At 41.1% G+C, this 21,845-nt stretch overlaps 1 protein-coding gene across 2 annotated transcripts; it reads left to right on the forward strand.

Annotated features, from left to right (window-relative positions):
* Nucleotides 1-1,985: 1,985 nt before the first annotated feature.
* Nucleotides 1,986-21,834, forward strand: pkn3 (protein kinase N3). Of its 2 annotated transcripts, none has more exons than XM_070988783.1 (22): nucleotides 1,986-2,241; nucleotides 5,222-5,498; nucleotides 6,428-6,588; nucleotides 7,315-7,438; nucleotides 8,873-9,024; nucleotides 9,363-9,582; nucleotides 9,757-9,939; nucleotides 10,875-10,984; nucleotides 12,857-13,000; nucleotides 13,346-13,421; nucleotides 14,154-14,313; nucleotides 15,249-15,339; nucleotides 15,694-15,755; nucleotides 15,954-16,023; nucleotides 16,311-16,402; nucleotides 18,261-18,437; nucleotides 18,535-18,597; nucleotides 18,698-18,774; nucleotides 19,040-19,182; nucleotides 20,007-20,114; nucleotides 20,575-20,655; nucleotides 21,097-21,834. In XM_070988783.1, exons 1-22 carry the CDS (start codon nucleotides 2,221-2,223, stop codon nucleotides 21,295-21,297), a joined length of 2,793 nt encoding a protein of 930 aa, XP_070844884.1. In that variant the 5' UTR covers nucleotides 1,986-2,220; the 3' UTR covers nucleotides 21,298-21,834. The 2 variants fall into 2 exon arrangements, with proteins under 2 accessions (XP_070844884.1, XP_070844885.1); XM_070988784.1 differs by having other exon boundaries at nucleotides 6,431-6,588.
* Nucleotides 21,835-21,845: the final 11 nt, after the last annotated feature.

Consider the following 21,845-nt stretch of genomic DNA (forward strand, 5'->3'; position numbering starts at 1 on the left):
AACTAAATGTTGTACTGATAACAATTTGCAAATTTCTCTTTTCTTTTTCTATTATTGCTTGGCCTGCAATTTTCCTGATGAGGGTTGTGGTTGTGCAGGAGCTGTCAAACTACTTTTAACCTGAAATTAGAAATAATATTACTGTACTTACAGTACAGTACAGTATTTTCCTAACTATATCCAGGTGGGTCCAAACTGTGTTCATTGCACTTGATTATATCTAAGGTGATATATAAAACTATGTACATTGCACCTCTGTATTCATTTTAGGGAACTATGCCAGTTGTTTGGGTGGCTGTGGCTCAGGTGGTAGAGCGGTCGTCTGCCAATCAGGATGTCGGTGGTTTGATCCCTGGCCTCCACAGTCCACATGCCGAAGTATACTTGGGCAAGATATTGAACCCCAAAAAATGATAGCCACTGGTCAAACAATATCAGATTAAATACACAGCATATTGTAAACCACTGTTGACTCCAATGCTTGTTACATTTTTCACATCATTATTATTATCATATATTACAGACATTTAACAGTCTATGCTAAATCCAAACCCTCCACTCCAACACACCCATGCATAGTGCTCTATCACTCTTGGTTAATGCTCTCATGGACAACCCTTGCCATTATACCAAAACAGACGGCTCTTTCCAATCAGGGGTCAATAAGTTCCCATTCTTTCATAATTCATCCAGCACTTGTACTCTCTTGGATTCAGAGCCTCCAAACAAATTAAATTAGTCCAAAAATATCATACTTCCTCTTTTATTCTATGCAATTGATAAGGGATCAATCAGAACCAGTTCTCTTGTCATACTGACTCTGTTATCTATGGTGCAGATTGTTTATTGATTTATTTCAGCCATTTAATTTTAAGAGGAATATATGTTTGTAAAGTTGAGACCACCAAACTTTTGAGTGTAATTCAATTATACCATGTACCTTCTTACAATTAGAAAGAGAGATAGTCATTCACAAATGTCATTTGTGCATTATCACTGTCCACAAGTGGGTATATATCAATACATACTATTGAACAAAGGAAGAGGAAGAGAGCATATGAATTACCATCAAAGCTGAGAAGGTTGGAGGTGAGTATTCCTGGTAAAGCCTCGTGACAGCATGTAGAAATGTTTAAAATGTTTGTTATTTGTAGTTTACCTTCATCCCTTCTCAATTTAACCTTTGTCTCACACCCTTGTGTAGTCCAAGCGCATAACTGAAGGGACGGCAATTATTCAGTTTCTAACTAACTAACTAACTAACTAACTAACTAACTAACTAACTAACACCAAAAAAAGCAAAAGACCAAAACACACTTTTTATGTATGTGGCATGCCCACAGTACAAAAAACATGAGACAACATTTCCAACCCCACCTACTCCCTGTGTGTGGCTGGATGGAATGGCAAGCAGCTGAGGTTTTTAACACGTTTCCCTACAAGCTCCTCTCACGGACAGTGAGCCTCTGTCAGCATATGCAGCTTTTCCATGTCTCAGTCCACTATAGGCTACAGCAACAAGTTATGTCAAAAACAGATTTAATGGGTTTCAGACACGTGGTGTAACTCACTAAGAGAGGTTCACTTTTAATTCTTACTTTATTCTTATTCTTTTTTTTTCATACACTGATGAATTAAACTTTTTTTTAAAAAAACATGGACTTCTTATTACATTTCACCACTTTCCTATTATCTATGGGTGAAATTGTGTTTGGTTTCACTAACGATTTAGCGAAACAAATATTTAAAAACTGAAGATAAATGTTTTACAGTTTGTGCATTTGACACTCTTAGCTGGTTTCTATCGGAGCTTTATGCCAGACATGGGAGGAGATCACAGGCTCCTGAATGCATCATGGGTTACCTCGACAGGTGCATTAAATAGTCGAACGTGATTGGTTCCTGTGGCCTTGTGTCATTGCCGTCTGCCGTCCAATCCAGCCCAGGTTGACCGACGTCAGTTTAGCGTCCAGCCTTACTCAATTCAAACTTTAACAGAGATTTGTTTCCATGATGAACGCAAACACCCAAATGCAGCGCCTGTGAGCAGCTTTGACAGACGTTGAATTTCACATGTCGCTGTTAGATTAGCTAAACTAAGCTAGCTGCGCCATTCCTCCAGGAGACGTTTCACCGACTTTGTGGCCCGAAGAAGACCGCAGGGAGCTGAGCGGACGTTGGCGCTGTGTGAATGTCCAGCACAGTCAACTGACAGCCACCATGTCAGGTCTAACGATTCAGGTAAATTTGATGCCACAGGCTATCCAATTCGTCAAATGAAGTTCGGTTATCAGGGAGACATTAGTTACCAACATTACGCCAATCAATCTGACTCGACGTTGAGTTGAGTTATCGCTCGTCGCCTCGCTGACAGGCAGGCTCTGGATTTTCCTGTTTGTCTTGTTTGCTTCTCCTCATAGTTCCTCCGTCTTTGTCGTTGTCAGACAAATAGTATAACGTTACCAGAGCGTTACTTTAATATTTAAATGACTCCGTTTCATTCAGAAAACTTCTCCGCATGGCTTTAACTTTCTTCCAGATTCGGTTTAGTGAGTTTTCCCTCTTTTTTGAGCAAACCAGTCTCTACCTAAAATGATTTCTTTCAGTAAATCTCAGTTTACTGCCTGACTTTGGTTTGTCCAACCGTCTGAAACCCTTTGTCTCGCTAAGCTGTGACATTTTGAGTCATTTGGTAATTTAGTATTATGACAGCAAATTTAATAAAAGCCATATTTGCCAAGGTGTAGCCTACTGGAAATGAACAGTTTTAGAGCTCGGTGCCATTCTTTGATCTCTGTGGGGAAACATGTCAGGTTAAAGGGATCCAGACATGAGACCAGTTCTTGACAATAAAAGTTGTGCTTGTTTAGATTGTCATGAGGTGTGTCCTTTGGGTAATACAGTAGATAATAGTTGTAGAAATGAATAGAAACCAGAAGTACCAACACAAAAGACAGCCTACCTCAGCGGCTGGTGAGGTTGGCTGGGCCTGGAGCAGAGCCACCTCACAGACCAGTAAGCTGTGATGATCTTGTGGTTCTTGTCGGTTAATCGTCTGTTCAGGCATCTGGCCTTTGTGTCCAGCAGTAAAGATGAAGGAAAATGTTGGGTAAACGCCTTTAAGGCTACAGAATCACTGCCAAATCCAATCTGAAACAAATTTAATGAAAAAAACAAATTTAAATGTCCTAAATAAACATTTGTTTATATTTCCTCAAGCATGTTGGATTCATGGTTGCTTACTATGACGTAGCCTGTCCTATGGATTCAGTTCAGGCTGTTATTTGAATTATTAATGAATCCTCTGATATTTGCTTGAATACTTGAAAATTAGTTATTCTATAACATCAAATTGCTTGTTGTTCAGTTTGACCGGCAGTTTTCCAAAACCTCAAGCTATTATGAAAAAAAGTCAAAGACAAGCAGTAATTGATGCTTGTCAAAGTATTTTTGGTATTTTTGCTTGAATAAAAGACTCAAACAGTTAATTGATAATCAAAATACTAGCTGATTATTTAGTACCAATTGTATCAAATAAATAATTAGGAAGGAAAACTGATATATAAAGCTGCAAAGACTTCATCATCAAGGCATTTTGTGGTAAATAAGGTGTTGCTTTGATTGACAACTGCTTAGATCTACTGTCAACTTCATTCAGAGGAACATGTGAAGAGTCATGTTTCAGATTCAGTCAAAAACATCTGTAAATATCTTTAATTGCACATTCCATACATCTGAAAGGCAAACATAGCTGCAGTCTGTTTACAGCAGGTATATCTTAAATGAACGTTTTGAGTGTGGTTTGTGAACGATTAGCAACATCTGCTTACTAGTGTAGCTTTCCTCTCTGTTTTATTCCTTCAGTCCAGAAGCATGTAGGATAGGTGAACTGGAAACTCAAAAGTACAGTTTGGTTTGTGATGGTCACAGAATAGAAAGATCACATTTTAAGAAAATTTAGCAGCAGCAGTGTGTTTTTTCACAGTGTGAGAACAGTTTTCAGAGGGATCGCAAACATCAGGATCACTACTGACCTGTGACTGCAGGTTGATCCAAGATATGATCAATGATATGAAATGATCTATCTAGACTAATGCTGAAACAGTTGATTATGCAGACTGCAGCAATTTTGGTGATCGAAGCAAAAAGGACAACTATTCCCCAGCAAAATATGAAGATTTTTTGCATTAAAAATGTTTGGGTTTGGACAGTTTGAAGAAAACAAAACATTTGAAGATGTCTCTTTGCTTTCTCAGAATTTGTTATTGGCTCTTTTCATTTAAGACTAAATGGTTCATCAACAACAGATTATGAAAATCCTAATTGGTTTCAGCCCCAATCTTGCCACAACAGGTCTTTATCCACAAGGGGGAGCCATTCTACTCTTGGTGTAACTGTTAATGGTTGCATCCACCAGTGGACTCAACCTGTGCATTTTATTGTCTTTGATATATTTTGTATTTCATTATATGCTGTCTTCACAATGGTGGGTGATGGCTGTCCTGTGTATTGTAGGCAGTAACATTAACATTAATTAATGCTAATGCTGCCATCCCTAATGCTGCAGCTGTCTACATTTCAATGTTCTCCCTTTAATCCAACATTTTTGGTATCCATGGAATCTGGGTGGATGGTAAACTACCAGGATGTCCATCCATCCATTATCTATACCACCTATCCCTTTCGGGGTTGCGGGGGGCTGGAGCCTATCCCAGCTACAATGGGTGAGAGGCGGGGTACACCCTGAACCGGTCGCCAGCCGATTGCAGGGCCACATGCAAGGACAAACAAACATTCACACTCACACTCACACCTACGGACAATTTAGAGTCATCAATTAACCTAATGAGCATGTTTTTGGTCTGTGGGAGGAAGCCGGAGTACCCGGAGAGAACCCACGCATGCACGGGAAGAACATGCAAACTTCACACAGAAACGCCCTGCCTGACCCGGGGATTGAACCGGCAAACTACCAGGATGTCACGTCCTGAAATCCAAATGTATTCATAATGCTTATTTAAACAGCATGTTTAAGAATAACAACCAATTGTGAGATGAAGGTGAGACAGCTAGACCCCATGATAAGTGATAATAGCTTGTTTTTGATATAGACAGCTGGGGTATTATAATATGTTGTTATAATATGTACATATAACATGATACATAGATAAATAATAACCACAGAGATCAGAAATTGAAGCAGTTGTGCTGTGTCCTTCAGAGCGGTAACATGCAGGGTCTGGATGAAGAGGATATTCTTGACCCAGAGTTTCAGCAGCGTTTGGAGGATGCTCGTACTCTGGTCAGGCAGGAGATCCAGCGGGAGTTGAAGATCAAGGAGGCAGCTGAGAGAATGCGGCGAGCCGTTACTAATCGCAAGAGCGCCGCTGATGTGGATGGCCAACTCAAGGCCTCGAGCCGCAAGCTGGAGAAGTTGCACTGGGAACTGCAGGAGCTCAATGCCAGGTCCATGGCCACAGAGAAGGACAGCTCCACAGGTAACTAAAACACATCATTTGCTGGAGTGTGTTTTAATGAAATGGCAATATCTGAACAGATCATTTCATCATAGAAACATAGAGGGATGCATTTTATAAGAAATCATAAACGTGTCTTGTCCAACACTTTAGGTCCAATCCAGAGCCAGATGTCATGACAATTATTGAGATATAGATTGGTATAGAATTTTGTATATAATTCTGTATATACAGAACATCTGGAAAGCTTTCAGACCCTTTCAGGTTCACCATGTTTTCTGTTTCAGGCTCATATTAAGATGAATTCAATTAATTTTTTTCCTCATCAATGTACACACAATACGAAACAGGTTTTACATGAGGCTTAACTCTGAGCCCCTTCACTTAGTACTTGGTTAAAGCACCGTTGGCTGCAAATAATTTGTTTGGGTCTATGCAATATGTATTTCAAGGCATTGATTAGATGATGTGCAGATGTGCAAACAATTACACACATATCTGCACATGATTAGAGAGAAAGAGTGAGAAATACTTAATTGTTATTGGTATTGCTATTGCTAATGTTACTGTTTTAGCATATTGTCCAAATGACATAAAACTAGATGCAAGCTCCTCTGATGTGTGCTGGTATGGTCATGAACTATGTGGGCATTCATATGTACTTGTGTGGCGCCGCAGTCAAGTCCCTCTGGACAGAGGTGTTTAAGTAATTATGATTTGAATAAAATGCTCCCACCATGTCCTGTTGTTTGTTTGCTGGGTGGGGTGTAGGTCTGCACAGCTAAGGTGCAAATACGATAATGAAAGCAGGCCTAACCCTTTTGGCTGCTAGAAGAATTCATTTTCCAGATTATGTCAGGGTAATACTACTAAAACCAATGAAAGGGAATTGTTTCTAAAGATATCTAAAGCTTAACCACCATGTGGCTGTTTTGATGCTGGCTGCTCAGAAGAAGACGACAACCAGTCAGCAGAGTCGTGTCAGTGGGAAGAGGTCACATCACCGCTCGCCAGTCGACTGAGAACCCTGAAGAAACAGCTTACCATGGAGACCAAAGTCAAACAGGGCGCTGACAACATGATCCAGACTTACACTAACAGTTCAGTCAAGGTACAGAACACACACACACACACACACGCACACACACACGCACACGCACACGCACACGCACACACACACACACACACACACACACACACACACACACACAGACTTGGTCAGTTTGTTGATGGAGATGATTTCCCATCATGGTGTGTGTATAACAGCGAGCTGACACTGACTTAAATTGCTGACTGCAGCAGAGAGAATCTCTGATGTGTAAGAAAGGACAGAGGATTGGACAGGAGAGGGACACCAAGAACTGCCACTGCAGAGAGAGGACTTGAGGACAGGGCCTGTCCTCTCAGTGCGTGCAGAACTCTACTGCCGTTTACTGTGTTAATTACACCCAGAACTCCTTGCTATGCATTTCTCTTTTCATTTTCTTACTTTCTTTAGAATTTGGTTCACTCCTTTTGTGTTCTAAAAGCTCAGTTCCACAACACTCATATAAGGAATGGATAGAAAAGGAGGAAAAAAGAATAAAAGGTAGAACAGAGAGTAATGAGAGATCTCTCATTCATACTTATAGAGAGAACGTAGACATTTTAACATAAAGTGATCTATTGAAATCACAAAGAGAGGTAACAGTTCACAGGATATTAAGACTGACAACTGCAGTTATGCATATGTCAGTCTTAATATCAGTCTTAATATATGCATTATAAGTTGATATAATAAAAAATAAGCAGAGTAGAAGCAATGTGTTCATCTTCAGTTGTCCATTTAATGTTCCAGGACAGGAAGATGCTGTCTACAGCCCAGCAGATGTGGCAGGACAGCCGCACGAAGATTGAGCTGCTGCGCATGCAGATTGTCAAAGTCAGTCAAGCCAGAGACGAGGAGCGGGATGGCTCACATGGCAAGTGTCACTCCACATACATGTACACTTCTTTTTGTCTACACATAAGAGAGACTCATCTTTAGTTTTATGTGGAAGGCAAACTTAAGGAAACCTAATTGACCCTAAAACAAAAAGAGAAATGATGTTTAATAATCTTGGGAAATTAACTCGCTGGATTAAATCTGAGGTTACAAGTCTTGGTATGATTTTAGATTCAGATCTCACAAGTCTCACATCAAGAAAGTGACAAAAGCTTTATTTCCACCTTAGAAACAAAGCAAGAGTACGACCATTTATTAAATAAAAAGATGCTGTAAAAGTGATTCATGCCTGTATTTCAGGCTGGCTTAATTAGTGTAGTGCATTATTTACTGGCCTCCTGTAAACAATAATAAACAACACTGACAGACTTGAGCTCATTCAAAACTCTGCAGCTCGGCTATTAACCAGAACCATGAGGAGAGAGCACATTAGTCCAGTTTTAGCTCCTCTGCACTGGCTTCCTGTGACATCCAGGACTGACTCTGAGGTCCTCCTCCTTACAAAGCTCTTAATGGACGAGGACCGAGATACATGACTAAATCCCCTCTTTATTATTTGCCTTCAAGAACACTGCGACTATCTGCTGCTGGTTTATTGGAAGTTTCCAGCAACAGTCAAAAGAAAATTGGGGATGTAGCCTTTGTCCATTACGCCACAAAGCTCTGGAACACACTACCTCCAGATATCAGGGAAGCAGCTCACTGATTATTTTTCAAAGAAAGCTAAAAACATATCTCTTCACTTCAGCCTTCATCTGGCTTTGACTTCCTGATACACTTCTGTGCTTTGCCTCGTGCTGCTGCACTGCTGCACTTCTTTTAAAATGTTGTCTTCTACTCCAATTTATGCATTTTATGTACTATTTTAACTTTACTTTATTACTGTTATTCAGTGGTTTTATTGTCATTTATTCTCCATCTTATTTAACATTCATTTTCTAGAACTGTTTTTGTGTTCAATCGGCGTTTTTTATGTGAAGCATTTGGTGCATGTGATTTTTGTTGTAAAGCACTTTGAGCTGCTGAAAGGTGCTATTAAGTATAATCTATCATATTAGTATTAATTCTCCACTCCACCAGTCAGACTTGAAAGGGTAGAAAATGACATGAAGTAGTGATTGAAACATGACATTTCTGTTTTACCCAGCTGTTTTATTCAGATGAATGGAAACAATTCTAACTGTTTTGTAAAATGATTGCGATCAGGCACTTATGAATAAATTGTGACAGGCCTAGTGGTCCTCTTATATACTTTGAAATGAACACAGCGTCCAGTGTGATTTTTTTTTTTTTTTTTTTTGGCCAAATTGACTAATAACTAGGAAGAGGTGTTTTCAGGAAAAACAAGGCTCAGGTACGAAGCTCTTAAAAGATGGCACTAACTATATCAGACGCTGTCCACCTGCCTCAGGTCAGCCTGTGGAGATGATAAGCCCTCTGGAGCTGCGGGTGGCTGAACTCATGCACCACATGAAGATTGAATCTGCTGTTGCAGAAGGTGCCAAAAATGTGGTGAAGCAGCTGAGTGGGTGTAAGGTCCAGGACCGTCGCATACTTGCAGAGGTGGGTGCTTTCTTTGTAACATCAGATGAAAACTGTATAATCCCATTATCAGCAGGTAGAACAGGATGATACCACATGACAAAATCAGCACTCCTCTAGCCAATCCAGCTATCTTTACATCTATCCTAAACCCCAGATAAGCGGATATCAGCCATTAAATGCAAGATAATACAAATACATATTCAATTGGTTTAACCAGTTACATTACTTAATGAAACACCCTGCATGTGGCCCAGTGGTCAAGGGGAATATCGTGTAACAACCTTGGTTTGACTCTGGCTGGAGACCAGAGTGAAAAAGACTGAGTCTGTGCTCTACAAGTGTTGTGTGTCCCTCAGGCCCAGGCACGAATGCAAGAGTCCTCTCAGAAGGTGGATTTGTTACGTCTGTCCCTGGAGAGACGTTTAAATGAGCTGCCTCAGGACCATCCCAAACATGCTGCCATTAAAGAGGAGCTAGCATTGGGAACCATGCCTTCCTACAGCACACCAAAGAAGCAATCCAAAGCTCCGTCCTCTTCCTCTTCTTCCTCTTTCTTCAAACCAGCCAGCTTAACAGGTTGCTACTAATATATTCCAATATATATATTCATTTCATTACTTCATTAAATGTCTTATCTGACCTCATCATTTTGTGATTTCTTGCATCTTCTCAAGCAAATTACTGTTTTTCATTAAACTTTAAAGAGTGTTCTCGCAAGACTGAATTGATAGCTGAAATGCTTTTCCTCAGGTCGGCTGGAGGTATGTTTGATAGGCTGCCAAGACCTGTTGGAATGTGTTCCTGGCCGTGGTCGTGTGACCAGTGTCTCGGCCACCCCTGGAGGCCTCTCAGATGGAAAGTCCCTGAAGGTGAGAGGCGGCCTGTCAGGACGCAGCGCTAATGGCAAGACCACCAAGACCGATGATTTGTCCTGTAAGTCAGCGCTCCGACTAACACTTTATTTTGGCCATATTGCTTCCCTGCATGTAGATCATGCAGCTATGTGTACAGTATTCATTTATCTGCTCGTGAGCCTTTTATGGTTTGTATGAGTTCCTGTAGATGGAATCTTCTAGATGGGAACCAATCATAAATCCACCAATGTACATTTACAGGGGGGTGTGTGGTGTGTGTGTGTAAAGAATTCTTGAGAATTAATTCAACACTGTCCTTCTCTGTCTTAGCTTTGACTGATATTCACCTGTAGCATCTCATCAGTACAATATTGCAATTGCATCCTTAAATTCACTTCAGAAACATGTAGATGTAGATGACGTTGAGTGGTGGAGAACTTTCTCTCTGGCTTCATACAGCCCCATAAAGATCCATGCATCAGAGGTTCAAGGCAGCACCTGTGTAACTGACTTCAGTGGTGCTGATGAAGCACAATCACAGCATTGTATTGCTGCATCCATGGAAAAAAAAAAATCTGCTCAGTGTCTTGTTAAAACAATTAACTTTCCTTGTTTTTATGAGATCTAATTGACATCATAGCAGGATATTTGTTTTTTCATTATGACATATTTCTTATTACTAGATATCAAATAAAAATGTCCTGCAATGTAACAAATGAAAAATTCAATGATGTCATAATAACATGAAAAACTCTCTTGTTATAATGTGAAAAGGATCTTGTAAAAACTAAGTCTTTCACTCTAACTAGAAACTGAGATATTCATATTTCTATGAGATCACAGTAATAATTGAAGGAGCCCTGGACAGTCAGAGGACAATGTTTGTTTGTTTGTCTGTGGAACAAAATCGACTGATTGTGTTGCTAACACTGTACGCTTCTCTTGTTAGAATAACCACACAGCCTGTCACAACCTTTATTGGTATTTATTTTTATCTCTGTGTTCGTGTCTCAGCGGAGATAAGCGTTGTACTGAAGGTGGACAACAGGATAGTGGGACGCACACACTGGAGACAGCTGGGAAATGAGGCCTGGGGCCAGAGCTTCAGCATCGAACTGGAACGGGTCAGTGGCTTTCACTTCAACAAGCAACTCACATTACAACTGAGCCAGAGCTGAATTTTTCAAATGGTTGCTCCACTAACCTGCTTTCTAGGACAAAAACATCATTACTGAGTTGCTGTCCTTTCACTCTCATATGGAACAGTCTATAGGATATAGTCTTAAAATGAATGTAAATGAATTTCCCTCTCTGGTGCTTTTGATAGTCAATAAACTCATATGTGGCAGTATTAAATTTGCAACAAGAAAACTGTGTAATTCATCTAGATCAGTGGATTTTATTTCAGGCTGACTTTTACCTAAAATTAAAAGGAAACTATGGGAGAAAGTGTAAAACACCATTTGCTGCAATATCATGGATGCTGAAAAAGCTTTTAACTGAATAGGCTATATGTTGACGCCCTCTCCATGGCTGAGTGGAACTCCTTTCAGCAGAGCATTGTTTGATGAGCCTCTTTAACCTTTAAAAACAATGGTGTACACTGCTGTTCATAGACACAAAGATATTACAGGTGTCAGTGGTTTTGCTGAAAAGAGGCGATATTATCCACAGAGGTGAACAGCCAGCTGGTGTGATAGCATAATGAAAGTGTTCCCCCTGATTTTTTGACAATAAGCATAGGCTTGTGATCCTCTGATCTTGGATCACAGGCAGAAGGTATCACGTTTGTAAAGCTGGACTGATGAACTGGCCAGGCTGATCAGCTGTTAACTTATTGCTGATGTATCAGTATGTGTGTATGTATCTGCTGATAAGTCACAAACGGCAGGACAGAAAAGCCAAAATAGGTTTGAGGTCATTTGGAAAGAGTTGTCATCATTACAGTGTTTGTCCACTGGAAAACTGTGACAACAAACAAACAAACAAACAAACAAAAAAAACAAATGTAATGGGTCTTTACTGATGGAAGCTGACATGAATGTTAAAGTGATCACAGCAGCAACCCAGCTCAGTGCAGGGTATTGGCATGTTCTTAAGTTGGACTTCAGTCTATAGAGCCAGGCTCAGTCTGAGCTGAAGACTTATTTACTGATTGAAATAGCTTTTATCCTGCATTATATTCAGTAATGTGTTTTCTTTTCAATATTAAAATAGGCCCAAAGAACAGCCATGAAAGAGCTGTTTCATTTTTTCATATTTCAGTTCACTAATGTAGGAAACACTGGACAGTTCAGTAGTTGAAGGGACTTTCTGTTCTTGCTGTCCTCCTGTTAATCAGAGCCTCTACCTCTGTACCAGTGTAGTTTGGTGTTAAACCAACCAGTGTCGCAGAAACTCTTGGATAGATAGTTTATTGCCAAATATCATCTCAATAACCACCAATGGTGAACATCTATTGAGAGCCCAAAAACAATAGCACAGATTCCAGACATCTTGTCCCTCACTGAGTCAGAATGACCAAGAATGTCTTTGATACCCTGTCAGCGTCCTACTCTACTCATGTAATCCCACTGCTAATCCTCTGACATTCGCTCTAATCTGCCTTCACCCACACACGCCCAGCCCCTGTTTAAGGCTTGGGTTCTGATATTGCATTGAACACCCCAGCTCTCACTCTCAGTGTTTGACAGCAAGCCTTGACATTTTAAAGAGGAATTCAGTGATAGTACACAGACAGCTCAGTTTACTGGTCACAGGTAGTGCTACACACCCCAGAAAAACAGTTGTATAGTGTCCTCTGTGGCTCTGGAGGAGACACGTTTGAGTTATTCTCTCAAAAACAGGTCTTACAGTGAGATATTCTTTCTGTGGCATTGTTTTTAACAGCTATACATGCCATCAACTGTTTGTTCCCTCTTTTCTGGTGCACCCAATGTAATAATCCAGTCAGTAAATGACTTTATGAACATGTCAGAATATTTGTGTTGATCTAGTCCAGGGAGCTGGAAATTTCTGCCTACTGGAGAGACTGGCGAGCGTTATGTGGGGTGAAGTTCCTGCGGCTGGAGGACTTCCTGGATAACCGCAAACACGGCATGTGTGTCCAGCTGGAGCCTCAGGGCGTCCTCTTCATTGAGGTTCTCACTTTCATATCTAGGCTATAGACAGTTTAAACCATCAGTGGGCAACATATTGTGCCTGCATTTCTCATTCCAGAGTTGCCTTAATTTCCAAATCAATTCATGTTTGGGTTCTTACATTCTTATTGTTACACCATAACAACTGAAAGTTCAAATCAGTGTCCTGATAATGTTTCCATATATCATGTTTTCTATTATTGGATCAAGCACAGACAAAAAATGGTAATGTGACTAAAATAATCCCAAGCAGTAAACATTTCTTTCCCTGTGACACAGCCACCAGCACCAATGCAGCATCAGTCCCACACATGAACCATAACCAGCTCCTCTGTTCATTTCCAGGTGACATTTATCAATCCTGTCATTGAGCGGCCCTCCAAACTCCAGAGGCAGAGGAGAATTTTCCCGAAAGAAAAAGGTCGCAACATTTATTCATATTGTGTTCTGTCCGTTATTGTTTAGATATCATTTATTTGTTGACATAAATTGTCTTGTTATTGCTCGTTCCAGAAGTTGTTCTCGTGCTTCTTTATGACAGGAAGTTTACAGTGTGGATTTAGATGTAGCTCTAGCATGTAAATATGTACCGACTCTTGTTGTCATTTAAGGTTAACTGTCATTGGGCTCATTAGCATAAGTGCTTTCACTATACATCAGACAATACTATAAAAAATGATTTAAGAATTACATTTTAAAGTAAACTGTTATGATGAATGAGAGGATGAAGGTGGGGACCTTCAGTACATGATTCTGGTGTAGTTTACTGTGTTTGACATAATCAGAGGGAAGACACACAACTCCAAAACCATCAATGATGATACTAAGACATGTCGCCATTGCAGGAGTCCATGTGACCAAGCGATATCATACCACCATTTCACCATCAATAAAGTCCCTCTTAGCCAAACATCCAAAAACTGATGGTTTGACCTTTCAAAGTTGTGGTGGTTGCTTTTTTTTATGTGCAAAGATCACCTCAATACATTTTACATTTCATTCATTTCAAGCCTGAGATTGTAATTAAAACACATGCGAATCGAATGCTGATTTCTCCTTACGTAACTTGTCTTTTCTCACTACTTGCATGTTAAAGTCTTTCAGTATATCGTTCAAACTGGATTTCTTTTTTTGTCTCCATCTCTCCTCACAGGGAAGGACTTCCTGCGTGCTGCTCAGATGAACATGAACTTTGCCACTTGGGGCCGTTTGATGATGAGCATACTGCCTCCCTGCAGCTCCTTGGAACCCATGAGCCCCCCATTAGCAGACTCTAACACTGGCTCCACATCATCCACCCCTTCTCCGGCAAGGTAAGGCTGCGTGGTGTCTGTCGGCACCGAGACCCTGAAACATCATCACAGCTATGAAAGGGCAAAAAGTGAACTATTAGCCTCTTTGCTTAGCGTTCCACAGTGACTTGAGGCTATTTTTCTCCTCGCTCATGATATCTCAGACTAAAGAGACTGTGATGTCAGCAGAGGGCTGATGGCAACATTATCACTGACCTGCATTCAGAGTCAGGGGACGTAAAACATAGTGGTCGTATGACAATAGTGTGTGAAGTTATAAAACTGCCATCATTAAAGGATTATCAGGGTGATATTCAAAATGTTCTTATTGTCAGCAAATTCCATGCACAGACCAAAACCTACTATCTCACTAACAAGTACTGTGTATATCCAAGCTGTCCAAGAATTGACAAAATACAGAAATCATTAAAAACATGTCCACAAGATTAAGATTTAAAATCAATATCTCTATGAAGTAAGATAAAAGGAGGGCCTGATAAAGGAGAAACAAAGAAAAAATACAGTTTAGACTGAAGATGTAATGACAGTGAAACAAAAATGGATCCAACAGTGTCTTCACAATGGTTCTCTGAGAGAAAATGTATGAGAATTCACAGCAGGCGCCAGCTGCACAGAGCAACCCTAAAAAAGCAAAGGCCTACAGAGGCTTTAATGTTTGATATGTTAGTACTGTTATATGTGTTGTGGGTAGTTTCTCCATAAAGAGACAAGTAGGCAGACATGTACTTAATATTGTGCCACTGAGTAAGTGGTTTTGAGACTAACTGTTGTTGGCTGAGTGTTGGCTTGTTTTGGCTTGTGGAGATACTGCTCAAAGGAATTTAGGAAATAAAGGTGCATTACTGAAGCTAGACAGCAGTGCACCAGTACAGCCATGAGACAGCACTAAAACCAGAACAGTGGCAGTGTAACTGTTTTTTTTCTTGTTTCTTCAGAGAACCTGCTGTGGTGACTCTAAATTTTACTGACGAACAACCGGGCAGATCTCCACATTGCACAAGAAAGAACACTAAAGATTCTCCGCTGGTAAGCAAGTGGGGTGGTCTGTTTCAGTGACAAATGCTTTCACAGTAAGAATAGTTCTAGAAACGTTACTACCAGTAAAACAAGGTGCTAACGGCAGAGAGTGTGTGATGTTAAACTGTGATCTAGAGAAGTGGTTCTGTTCCATCCCTCGTGTCTGTTACTCTCCTAATCAAGGTTGATTTTCTTCTTCGCTTTACATTTAGTTTGTCATTCATCCAGCTCATGGTACTTGTAAGTGCTTCCAAAGGCAACTAAACTTGTTTGTGGTTCTAGAAGCAGTACTGCGAAGATAAATTTAGTTTGTGTTCCATGTGTCAGTTTATCTTTTTTGTCCGTTTATTTTGCTGAAAACAGTCCCCTGGTGAGAACAAGAGCCCAAATCCAAGGCGACAACCCTCTTTGCATCCACGCCCACAGTAAGTCATACTGAGGAGGAATATGTTTTGTTTTTTGTTGATTCTAGAATATATTTAATGTATAATACAAAATTGCATCATAAAAATCTACATTTACCTCTGTTACCTTGGCAAGTTAAGAGTTCATGTTTACAGTAACTTAACCACAGGACACTAAGTTCTATACATACTGTATATTGTATTCTACCACTCATGCAGCAGGGATGAAGGACTTAAGTTGGAAGACTTCAACTGCATTTCAGTCCTGGGAAGAGGTCACTTTGGAAAGGTAAACATCTAGTCTAACTTGTTCTACTCTGCTTTATACTTGTAAAAATGTCAGTGGCCGTGTTTTGACTAGAAAAACATACTAAGTACTCAGGTAGTGAGAAGTGAAGGTGAAGAAGTGTACGATGACCTGATGATGACAACCCAGACCAGTAAACTTTGTTTACATGTCATGTCCAACATCTTCTGTCAGCTCTGGTCTGAATTCTAAAATAAAGGCAAATGTTTTAAAAGAATATATGAAAGTTAATGTGCATCAAACATTTGATCTGTACCTCCTGATCCAAGGTTCTGCTAGCAGAGTATAAGAAGTCAGGCAAACTGTACGCCATCAAAGCCCTGAAGAAAGGAGACATTGTGACACGTGACGAAGTTGACAGGTAAGCAATCCCTCTGCTAGTTCATTTGAAACATTATTGTAGTGCTCATGCTTCATTCCACTCCTCTGCCACAGTCTTAATGGATAGAATGTAAATATATATAAATATATTTTGCTGTCGCTCGGTATCACTATGTGTATCGCTGCTGTCTTGTTCTGTTGTTTGTCTATCAACACAATGTCTGGTTGGTTAGCCACCACCATCCCATCAGCCTGCCACTTGGTTATGGTGTTCCATGTACGCTTTTCCTGCCAGCATCTTACACCCTGCTACTATGTGCTGAACTGTCTCAGAGGCACCTTTGCACAGCCTGCACCTGGGGTCCTGTCTGGTGTGGTAGACCCCTGCATCTATTCATTTTGCACTGAGGGCCTGCTCTTGTGCAGCCATGATTCGTGCTTCTGTGCTGTATTTCAGTCCAGCCTTTCAGGATTTCTTGATATCAGCCACTTCCTCTATCTGGCGGTGGTACATGCTGTGAAGGGGCTTGTCCATCTATGATGGTCGGTCCTCCTCTTCTGCATTATCAGGTTTCTGCTTCCTGAGTTATTTGCTGAGCAGCTCATCTTTGGGGCCATCTTCAGGATGTATTCCGGGATCTTAGTTGTTTCCTCCTGGACAGTGTCTCTGACGCTCACCAGTCCTCAAACTCCCTCGGTCCGTGTAGTGTACAGTCTCAGGGTGCTGGACTCGGGATGAAACCCTCCATGTATGTCTTGATATCAGTGGCTTCTTTCCTCCTTGTTCTTTCCATTCAGCTGACTCTTCAGGAAAGTGCCTTACTCATCATAAGTTTTTGGCTGTGGCTGACTTCCTTGTGGCCTCCTCATGGTTCCCATTTTCCTGTGGTATCCCAAGATATTTGTAGTTGCCTTAAACATCAACCCCCACATTTCTTATCATCTTCCTTCTCTTTGATACCATCCGCCCTCATTTATCTAGTGTGAATGACATCCAGATGTTGTTGTTGTAGATCCTGGAGATGTGGATCAGGGAGTCGATGTCCTGCTCATTCCTGGCATCCATGTAGATGGCTGATGGTCATTCCACTTTGGACCCGGTATCAGTAGCCACTCCTTGTGATGATTTGGCTGAGGGCGTTAGGTTGCGCTCTGTGCAATTGGCTTTGAGTTGGCCTCCAGAGTCATTTTCCACAGCCTCATTGAGTTCTTGATGAAGGCTCTTAGTGTCCTGTTGATGTTGTATAATTCCAAGCATTCCAGGATCATGTGTGTGTCATTGAGTCATGGACTTCCTTGTTGTCAATCCAGGTGGTGCACGGGTTGGTTTGTCTCATCTTGCAGTCTTGGGTGACTCCTTTATCGACCAGTCGCTGGTGCTCGGCTCCCCTGGTATTGTTACCAATTCCTTTCTGGACCCCACTAATGTATTGGCCATGTGCCTACTCATCTTTGTCGCTATGATGCCTGACAGGAGCTTCCATGTTGTACAGAGGCAAGTTATTGGTCAATAACTGGATGGGATCCAACCCTTCTGGTAGTCATTCATGATCAGGGCCATCTGCCCTGGGGTCAACCACTCTGGGTGGGTCCCATCCATTAGTAGTTGTTTCATCTGTACTGCCAGGTGTTCATGGAGTGCAGTTAGCTTCTTTAGCCAGTAGATCATGTGGATGATGTCTTGAGCTTGGTGCTGTCCAGCTCTGATCCATCCTAGAGACAAAAAGTCAGGATATCTTGGCCTCTGCTGCTTTGTTGTCTCTTGCAACTTTATAGAAGTACCTCATTAGTGCTCATAGTGTTTAACACAGCTTTATTCAGAGTAAAACACTATAATCAAGGTGAGATTGAGCTAATTATGACAATCTCTACAAATGTCTCTGTGTGTTTGTGTTCAGCCTCATTTGTGAGAAGAGGATCTTTGAAGTGATCAACACCTCACACCATCCTTTCCTGGTGAACCTGTACGGCTGCTTTCAGACTGCAGACCATGTGTGCTTTGTGATGGCCTACTCCCCTGGAGGAGACCTCATGACACACATTCATACCAGCATCTTCACTGAGAAACAGGCCAGGTCAGTTCACTTCACTCTTTGTAAACCAGAGTCCACTGACATGCAGCCAAAATACAGGATGTCTGTATTATTTCCACTTGTTTCTCTCTGCTTTAAGGTTTTATTCGTCGTGTGTGCTGCTTGGCCTGGAGTTTCTCCACCAAAACAAAATAGTTTACCGGTGAGTCCATCTCTATCTGCTTTCAGAAAAGTATTACTTGTTTGGAGAATGTAGTTATGCTACATTCTCATTCATTCTGTGTTTTGTGTCTGTCTGTCAGGGATCTGAAGCTGGATAATCTGCTAATGGATGCAGATGGTTTTGTCAGGATAGCAGACTTTGGCTTGTGCAAGGAAGGTAAGAAAATGGCAATTTTATGTCATTTTCCAAATAAAACTCTTTATGTAATTTAATATTTTACCTACAGAGCATGACAAGTAAAAAGTAAAAAAAAAAAAAGTTAAATGCCATTAGTGATGAAGCACTCTGTACTGTCTGTATCAGTGTGAATAGTTCCATATCGTAGTTGGTGTATTTCTGTTAGAAGCACTGATTGACAGAGTCTGTAGTCACTGTGTCATGTGTCTGCAGTGATATTTAAGTAAGGCTGTGCTGTGTGTAGGTATGGGCCATGGGGATCGCACCTCAACTTTCTGTGGCACACCAGAGTTTCTAGCCCCAGAGGTGCTGACAGACAACAACTACACCCGCAGTGTGGACTGGTGGGGGCTGGGGGTCCTCATCTATGAGATGCTGGTGGGCGAGGTCAGTACAAGTATGCCAGGTAGTTACCAAACTGAACAAGGCAAAGCAGGCAGCTTTCAACAGCCCCAGGTTCACTGTGTGGCAGTTAGTTTGGGATATTTTGACTAATTGTAAATGAGTATTAATGCCTTGAACCTGCGATAACTTATATTTTTGGACACCTGGGGGCAAATTTATAACACAACATTGACATATGACACCTTTTAAGTTGATATGATAGGTGAACTTGTTAACAAAAAGGGGCATGTTTGTGTTCATGTGATGAATATAAATATATTCACTCTCTTTTAGCTCTGTTTTGGTCTCTACCAGCTCCTGAGGGAAATATCTGGCTCTTTAGCTTCTAAATGCTCCACTAGTTAGCCAGCTAGCAAGTAACTTTATGCTGCTGGCAGGTAGTTTACAGTGTGTTTTTAGAGCTCTTTCACTGAAAACAGCTGCCTGCTGCAGCTGAAACCAATGCTAAGCAAAGTTGTGGGCCAAATAGCTAAAAAATCAGCTGAAGCTCACTATGTAGCTCAGTAAAAGAAAGGCTTAGGGTTAGGCAGGGATCTCTCTGATGTCAGAATGGACAGAGGAACAATCACAGCAAACAAAATCTGTGCACGTGATTATTGTTTTAAGACAGACTTGGAAAAAAATGTGAAGCTATCCTTCATTATGCAGGGAGTGCAGCAAACTTTGGTGAGAGCTATAGACACCTTCCAAATGTTTATCTAATGATCAGGGCAAACACAGACCGTGGCGACCCCACCAGGTGACCTGCCTGTACTGTCATATCAGCGCAGAAGTTCAAGTTTGTGCTGCTCTGTCTTCTCTTTCAGTCTCCTTTCCCAGGGGATAATGAGGAAGAGGTGTTCGACAGCATCGTGAACGATGATGTGCGCTACCCTCGCTTCCTTTCTCCTGAGTCTGTGTCCCTCATTCAAAAGGTTGGCCTCCAATCAATGGTTGTGAATTCTCTAAGGGGGTTTCTCAGTATACTTTTAGATGACAAAAAGCCTGAAACCCGCCGAAAACCCTGATTCCATCAATGTTGGGATGCTGTGTAAAATATAAATTAAAGCAGAATACAGTGATTTGCAAACAAAGTGTGTTTACCAACAACAGTTTTACAAGTGTTCCTGAGTCCATGTAGTAATATCTTTTGTACAATCATGTGCTCACAAAGTGGTGAAGCTCACTCCATCCTGAGCCTTTCATAAAAAGGATGAGCTAATGCTCACATTCTGTTTCATGTTTTATTCTGCTTCCCAACTTGTTTGGAATCAGGGATGTATCAGCACCACTGACTTCAGTCAACATTTGATTAAAAGTCCAGTATTATGAGTGGATCTGAGAGCTGTGTATCCTGCTGTACTGACTCCATCTATTGCTCCCACTGTGTTTTAGCTGCTTCAGAAAAATCCTGAGATGAGACTTGGAGCAGGAGAGGAAGACGCCTCGCAGATCAAAAGACACAAATTCTTTCAGGTCATTATGCAGCCAGGCACTACTGAGCACCTCACACTAAAACCTCTCACTACAAAACATTGCAAGTCTCTGACTGGCTGTTCTTAAGAGCTTCAACTCAAGCCAGCGTAATCTGAGATTTAGGAAGACAACAACTGCACTTCAGCTTCAAAAGATTTCTCTTACTCTCAGACCTCTGCTTTCCCTGCAGAGACGAGTAGTTGAGTTCACTGTCTTCAGGAACTTTTCAAAATTCTCGCTTTCACAATATGGCTCATATTTAGAAATGGCAAAGTGGGTCCAGAGTAGAAAGATGTTAACATATAACAAAGCAGTGAAATATAGTTATTGTACCATAAGGTAGAACATCCACAATGGCAGGTTTTCTGTCATGGCAGGTTTGATGTCTTCATGTGACCTCGCAGTGACTCCTGCTGTGTTTCACCCACTGTCTGTTAACAGGGGATGGACTGGGATGCTCTCCTGGCCAAAAAGGTGAAACCTCCATTCTTGCCGGTCATCAAAGCACCAAAGGACGTCAGTAACTTTGATGAGGAATTCACTCGCCTCAAGCCAGTCCTCACCCTCCCACGAACGACCTGCATCCTCACTGCCGAGCAGCAAGAGATCTTCGCTGACTTTGACTTCTCTTTCATGAGTTGACCAACAGGATTTACCCTCTGTGCTGCTGCAACATCGTCGTGATAGTCAGCTCGTTGCACTTTTATTTGCCATAAAACTCCTCTGATTCAACAGAAGCTGAGAAACTGCAGTTCAGCCTTTTCCATCTGCTTAGAATCTCTGTGGCCTGTTCACTGCAGCACACTACAAACTCCTTCAGTCACTCAGTTCTCCAGCAAAATGTGCCTGGCTGCAGCCCGTCACACCTCAGACACTCTGACACTCGCTGGGTCTGATGTCATGACTGAGCCTTTACTTTTTTACATTTTTTGTCTCTGCCAAATTGATTTTGAACTATTTAATGCAGTGAAATCAAAAAAGGTTGAACATTTACTGTTTACACTCTGTATGAAATGTCACCAGTGCAATGACTTTTTGCTTGACAATGTTTTTTTTTTTTGGACATTGTACCAGTTGTTCCAAACACCAGCACTGCCCTCTCAATCCAAAGTACTATATTGTAAATATTTGTTATCTTAATGAAGAGAATCGACTCTGAAGGCCAAAGCTTTGAATGCACCTTCTATTTA

The sequence above is a fragment of the Chaetodon trifascialis genome, chromosome 20 (assembly GCF_039877785.1).
Source record: "Chaetodon trifascialis isolate fChaTrf1 chromosome 20, fChaTrf1.hap1, whole genome shotgun sequence".
In the NCBI taxonomy this organism is placed as follows: Eukaryota; Metazoa; Chordata; class Actinopteri; order Chaetodontiformes; family Chaetodontidae; genus Chaetodon; species Chaetodon trifascialis.